Below are 7,517 nucleotides of genomic sequence, written 5' to 3'. Positions count from 1 at the left end.
TAAACATTTACAATTTGACATTTATATTCATTATTTAACAGAAAATAATTGCATTGTAATTATTTGTTCATATACAATAATTATTTTTATATTTTACTTTTGTACTATTATTTTGAATTAATTCAATATTATTAAAAGAAAAAATTTTAACTCTAGAATTTAATAATAACTAAGTAATCAATATTTTCAATCTTTAAAAACAATGAATTGAATGAATTTAAACACTAATATTTAAATTTAAAAAAAAATATTATAGAGATCATATTATTATTTATCATATTAATTGCAATAATAATATAATAATTTTTATCGTATATGTACAATGATTAAATAAATTTGTTTTAAGTATTTTAATATTAATTTCTTATTTTGGAATATAATAATATCTTATATGCTGAACATCTTTCAAAATATCTATTATAATATGATGTCTGTAATTAAAAATAATTAAAAAAACAAATAATTCTCTTATTTTAAAATATATGATATATAGGAACACGTATTATACAATAAAGTTTTAGTTAGAAATCGCTTACTATTATAAATTATTTTTCAAATGATGATGATTGATTTTTAATCATAAGTTCTTCTTCCAAAAGAGATATTACTGAATTTAAGACATCAATATCCCGTTGACGATGTTTTTCAATACAATGTAAACTTTTCGGATCTATATCTGAAATACCGATGTTACAAACAAAGCTGAGTCCGTCCGGAAGTCGTATTACATTTTTATCGACGGTAGATGATATTGCATTTCTATATTAAAAAAAATATATATATAAAATATATTAATATAAAAATTTTATATTAAATAATTCTATATAAAATATAGATAATTCTATATAATAATTTTGTTATCAGAGTATCGATAATAACATTAATCAATCAATAATGGAATTAATAATATAATTAGCCATTATTCACAGAATAAAATATTTTGGCACTTACGGATTTATTTCTCGAAATGACATTAATATCGAACAATCTCTAGCACATGAAAACAATAAATAATTTTGCAAACATAATAAATTTTCGGTATTTATAGTTAAATATGTTTCTTTTTCGTTACAGTGTATATTATTTTCATTATGTATTGTGCTATATTTATTGTACCATAAATTATTTTTTTCAATATGCATTGGTATTAAGATTGATTTTTGTATAAGAAAAATATTTTCATTTAATCCATTAATATGTTTGTTACTACTATAATCGTCATCAAACTTTGATTTTATTGAAGTGGAAATATCTTTGGCACATGTTTGTATATAAGCTTCTTTTAATATTTCAGGATTTTCTGTAATAGTTTTCTGAAAAAAAAAATTGATTTGTTACGATCTATTGAAATAAATTTGGTGACAGAGAATAGAAATGAAATATTAAATTTTAATTCGATAATTCGATAATTATTCAGCAATTATATTACATTCAAATGATATAAATTTTCATACATATATATATATATATATATATATATATATATATATATATATATATATATAGTTTGGTGCTATTAAATGCTACAATTGGTAATTAATACAATTTTACGAATATAAAAATAATTTAAAAAATTTGTTGCATTTAAGATATTTTTTCATGAATTTTTTCCAACAATTTTGAAAAAAAAAAAACAAAAAAAATTAATTTGTGCAGAATGGATAATTTCTTCATGAGTATTGAATTTAAATTGAATTAAATTTTATTTTTTAATCAGTGGTCAGTTTAATACATGTTAATTAGTAATTGGAACTCTGAATTCATCAGTTGAAATTTTATATTCTATTATTCTATTATCTTTTATTTTTATGATATCTATAAAATGTTACTTCAGTTCGACCACTAGTATTTTTTAAAATTAGATCCTATTTAATTATAATATTATATATTAATTAAATGAATATGTAATATTTATTTACTTACTTCATTTTTTATATACTTACTTTTTGTTTGAAATAAGATATTCGATGATCGTTAAGTTTAAACATATTTATCATATTAGTATATATTATATCGTCATTTAATAATGAATAAAATTTTGAATATGTATTATAAACATATTCTGAACTAATAAAGGGTAGCCTTTGCATACGAAGAATTCGTTCTAGCACTGAATTATTTGGTAATGTTTCACCTTTTAAATCGCACGCCTGTAAAAAATATAATATGTATAAATATAAATTTATGATTTATATTTAAATTTTATTATAACTTTTTACATTAAAAATAATTAATATGTATCCTATTTTGATATTAAAAAAATTTATAATTAAATGTAATTAAGTTTAATAACAAAATTATTTAATATTTACCTCTCCAGCGAAATACAAAAATTTTTTAGTTTTTGCAATTAGATCTGTATTAATATAGGAAGTTGTTTTTAAATCATGTGCATCAGATGTGTATAATTCATAAGAAGAAAATATGTTAGACTTATATTCTTCTAAAATAAATGGATGTAAAAGAGCAGTACAAATCAAATTACAGAATTTATCAATGTATTCCTTTTTTGTGGAATTAATAGAATTACGAAACCAATCAGATAAAGCACATTCAAGATCGCTTAAAGATGATTCTTGATCATAGACTAGAATACCATTCTTAAAAATTTTTAAATTATTTTGAGGTGATTTTAATAATCCTTTTAGTGCCGATTTCATGCGTGTTTCTACTCCAGAAAAGAGATCAAATGGACAATAAGTACTGCGACATGTGATCATCTTCTTCTTTAACTGAAATTATAAATAATTTATATTATTATTATTAAAATATAATTTAAATATATGTTAATTATAAAAAGTATTAATTAGTAATTAAATATATATTTATATATTATATAATATATAATAATATATAATATATAATATATATAATATATATTTATATATTATATATAAATATTTCAATATTTATTTTTAATATTTAATTAATTTTTATTAATATTTATTTTTAAATAAATTATAGAAAAAAACATATTTTAATCATAGAGAAAAAAATGATAATATAATGAAATAAAAAAAATAATAATAATAAATGAAAATAAGTCAAACAAATAATATCTAGAACATTATAATAAATATAAATAAAATATAATTAATATATTTTATGCATTTTATGCATTGCATAATTATGGATCGATTCCAAAGTTAAAAACAATAAATATTAATATATAAAAATTTTGATTGAAATTTATTTATTAAATTATAAAATTTATATTAAATAAAATGAGATGGAAATAAAGTGAAATAGTTTAAATTGCTTAAAATATTATCTAATACAAAACATTCATCCAACATTTTGTTTTGTATTAATTTAATTCTTCTCTAAAGAGTAATTTTAAAGTTATTATCTTAAATATGAATTCAAAAGCCGAATTGTTTTATTATTTTTAATTTTCAAAAAATATAAATTTTTATAAAAATATATTTTTAACATAATATAATATAATCATTCAAATTATATCATTTAAATTATATAATTATATTGATTATAATATAATCAAATAAAATATAATCATTTTTTTCAGAAATATTTACATAATTGGATAGTATATAGCAAATTTACATTAAATGAACAATTTTTTGTAAAAAATATATAAGTAATACATAAAAATTATACATATCATCTTTTTTTAAGTCTTTGATATTTATTCATAATTCAAAATTATAAATAATTATAACTATGAACACTTCATATTCACAAATTTTTCCCTTACGTTTTAAGATTAATTTAAAACTTTTAATGTTTTTAATTTTTAAATAATATTTTATTTTTATCAAAAATAGTTTTTATAAAAATTCGTAAAAGAACATAGCAATTTTAAGTGAGATTCTATAATGGGATTCAACAAATATTATAAAAAATTATTTTTTTTATGGACAATATAATTTAATAATAAGTTTTAGTGGATTTTTTTTATGCATCAATTTATTTTATATTTAATTTGTTATTTATTATCTGAATCGACTATGTATCCTATGGATATTAAAGCTTGTATATCTTGTATTTTTTATTGAATTAAATAAATGAAAAATATATTATGATAATAAACAAGTTTTAGAATATAATATTAAATAAATAAATAATATAATAAATAAATAATATATATAAATACAAATATAATGTTATTATAATTAAAATTGTAAATTAATTTTAGAAATTTAAATGATATTTATACGTATCATTTTTCATTTGAATAACATATATTGATAATACTGACTTTTAAGAAATTCAATAAAAATAGTTAAAATAATATTTAAATAAATAAATCAAATGAAAAGTTACAGTTACAAGTACATTTTTTATTATTTTTAGCTATTAATATTCTCTTAATTAAATTAATTTACAAATATTTAATAATTTATTACCTTATAATATTGTGTCAAACAATAAGGACACTTTTGGAATTTTTGATCAATATCTTGCAAATAGCCTTGTTTTGGTTTAATTTCCACACAAAATGTTTCATTAGTTCGAAAAAGATTTGTATCGAATTTTGTTCGAAGGAATGTGTAGTCTGGAAATTTGGTGGCATATGTCTCCATAATTTCCTTATTACGACGTTTATCTGAAAATAAAAAAATAAATTTTTGAATATAATTCAATATATTCAATTGATAAAAAATCTTATATTTGGATTGATTTTACGACAAAGAGAAATCAATTAAAATAATAGAAAATTAATTTTTCATTTAAAAAAGTCAAATTTTGACTAAAAAAAGTTCTATATTCTATATTCTATAATTTTTAACATTTTATTTCATATTATTGAACTCTAAATATTTAATGTTTAATATTATCTCATTTGGGATAATACTGGACATTTGATTATGGGATAATATTCAATAAATTATATATAGGCAAGGTCGTGAAATCTGCAAATATTTAAAAAAACTTTTGTCTTTATTAATTTTTTTATTAAATAAATCACAATAAATTTTTATACAAGTTAAAATAATTTAGAATAATTTAAAGTAATTTTTAAATAATTAAAATAAAATAATATTTATTAAAATATTTTATATATTAATTTTAAAATAATAAAGATTTTATCTTTATAATAAGTTTTACGCATCTTTGATATAATAAAAAAAACTGATATTAATTACATTTAAAGTGTAAAATCAAATATTTGAAAATTTTCAAAAAATTTTATTTTTGTAAGCGAAACAATTTTCTTAGAGAAAAATATTTTTATTTTCTGATTTTAAAAAATGTAATCTAAAATTTCTAACAATATCTGAAATATCTATTTTGTTTTATTATTTAATTTTTTATTAGCAAAGAAAATATATTAGATATTTTGCCCTACATTTTCTTACATAGCTTATTAACAAATCATTTAAAAATAACAAAATCTAATTTAATTCTAAACTTCATAAGTAAAGAAGATTAAATATGTTCGAATTTTATTGCTTGTTGAATTAATTAATTTTCTTTCTAAATAATAAGATAAATAATTTAACAATAAGTAGAACGAAAGAAAGTTGTTGATAAAATAATCATAAAATACGAATATGGAAATACATTTATATGATGGCTGATGTATATATATTGTAATATTGTAGGATAAAAAGTTTCGAAGTGAAAGGTTCATTGGAAACAGTAAAGATGTAAAAGCGGAACAGGATCAAGAAGATCTAAGGTGAAAGGATGTTGTAGCAAATTTTCAAGATAGATAAATTATACATAAATGTAATTGCAAGTTATTCATTATAATACATTCACTTTATTTACTACATTAATTTGCATCATTTGCTATTTATATTATATGTATATAAATCAATTTGAATTATTTGTTATAATAAAAATTTTCAAAATCAATATTTCACTTAAAATAGAAAATGTATTAATATAATATATTAATTTCTAAATATAATATAATATAAATCATTTTAAATATCATATTATACATTAAATTAAAATTAATGAAGTAAATTTTTAATTTTGATATAATTTTAACTTCACAATACTAATTTTTATATGTCAATATTTTATATTGTTATTATTTTGTTGTGTTACTATTTTAAAATTTTTAAATTTATAGTTTATAGTATATACTATATCGAGTTTTCTATGTTAATAATAGAACTTATATAAATACGAAATTTTTTTAAAAATCTTTGCATAATTATAATTTAATTTTTATTTTTTCATTAGAAAAAGTTTAAAATTCATCTTTCTTTTTCTCATATTATTCATTTTTTTCAATAATTCTTTCATTATAATGTGTTTGTGTGTTATAATTTTATTTAAACAATTGTAATTTTATTATCATTCTCACTTTTAATTAGTCTATTATGTATTGGGTTGGCAATTAAGTAATTGCGGATTTTTTTTAGAAAATCAAAGACAATTTTTTCATGGAACTAAATAACTTTATTCTGTAATGTGTTGCCCATTTTAACTATAAAGTTATAATAAAATTTAAATATAAATCATAAATTTATATTTATATATATTATATTTTTTACAGGCGTGCGATTTAAAAGGTGAAACATTACCAAATAATTCAATGCTAGAACGAATTCTTCGTATGCAAAGGCTACCCTTCCTTAGTTCAGAATATGTTTATAATACATATTCAAAATTTTATTCATTATTAAATGACGATATATATGCCCATCATAACTATTTAAAAACATAAATTATTTATTAGTTTGTTTATTATTTTTATTTAAATTATATCACTTTTTAGATTAAACAATTAAATTATCCATGATTATATATAATTTTTATTTTAAAAAAAGCTTAATCAATGATAAATAATAACAAAATATTTTGTTATATTTAATATCGTAATGATTATCAATCAGATAATCGTATATAATGTATTTCAAAAATTAATTGATAAAGCTTAATAAGTGATTCTTAAAGCGATTTCAAGTAATTTTTTCTTTATGATAATTTTCGTTTCGATTTTGTTAACAAAATATTAACAAATTATTAACAACCAATCACAAAAATTTAACTCGAGCTCGGTGATTCGAGCTAGTACGATAATATATATCCGTTACTGCTATAACAATGCGCATTTTAATTGGCCAATATTTTTGGTTAATAATTTTTTAAATTTTAAATTTAAATTTTTTGAAACTTTTAAATTTTTTCTAAAGAAAAAAGTTATTTAAAATCAGTAATTTTCAATCAATTTGTGAAACATTACGTATAATTTCTTGAAAATAGAATTACACGAAAATTCAACAATTATCTATTGTTTATATTAATGTAATAGATTATTTATCATATATCATTTTTTATCATAAATAATGAAATAATGAAATAATATTTATTAAATTATTTTGAACTAAATAATTTAGTTAAGAATATATTTTATATTCTATATTTTTTATAACAATCTGCCAAAAACATAAATATACTTATAATATATATAATTAAAAGGAATGTTGTAATTAATATGGATGAATTCTATATTTTTAGATTCCTAGAGATCTATTGGAAAAACTTTTCGCAAGATTTTACATATTAAAGAAGAATCAAATTTGTTAAAAAAAATT

At 17.4% G+C, this 7,517-nt stretch overlaps 1 protein-coding gene across 7 annotated transcripts in view; it reads right to left on the bottom strand.

Moving 5' to 3' along the window:
• Positions 1 to 474: 474 nt before the first annotated feature.
• Positions 475 to 7,517, bottom strand: part of LOC100576733 (inositol-pentakisphosphate 2-kinase) — a 271,738-nt gene continuing 264,695 nt past the window's right edge. For 6 of the 7 annotated variants that reach the window (XM_026439232.1, XM_026439230.1, XM_026439231.1 and 3 more), the window contains 5 exons: positions 4,368 to 4,567; positions 2,313 to 2,732; positions 1,944 to 2,150; positions 952 to 1,313; positions 482 to 759 (listed from right to left, as the gene is read on the bottom strand). In XM_026439232.1, coding sequence (XP_026295017.1) covers positions 546 to 759; positions 952 to 1,313; positions 1,944 to 2,150; positions 2,313 to 2,732; positions 4,368 to 4,567 — 1,403 coding nt within the window. In that variant the 3' untranslated portion in view covers positions 482 to 545. Of the gene's footprint in view, positions 760 to 951; positions 1,314 to 1,943; positions 2,151 to 2,312; positions 2,733 to 4,367; positions 4,568 to 7,517 lie in introns of all 7 variants that reach the window. The other variant, XM_026439228.1, reaches the window with a different exon arrangement.

The sequence above is a fragment of the Apis mellifera genome, linkage group LG2 (genome assembly GCF_003254395.2).
Source record: "Apis mellifera strain DH4 linkage group LG2, Amel_HAv3.1, whole genome shotgun sequence".
Taxonomy (NCBI): domain Eukaryota; kingdom Metazoa; phylum Arthropoda; class Insecta; order Hymenoptera; family Apidae; genus Apis; species Apis mellifera.
The sequence above is the reverse complement of the archived record's forward strand: the minus strand, read 5'-3'. Positions and strand labels throughout refer to the sequence as shown.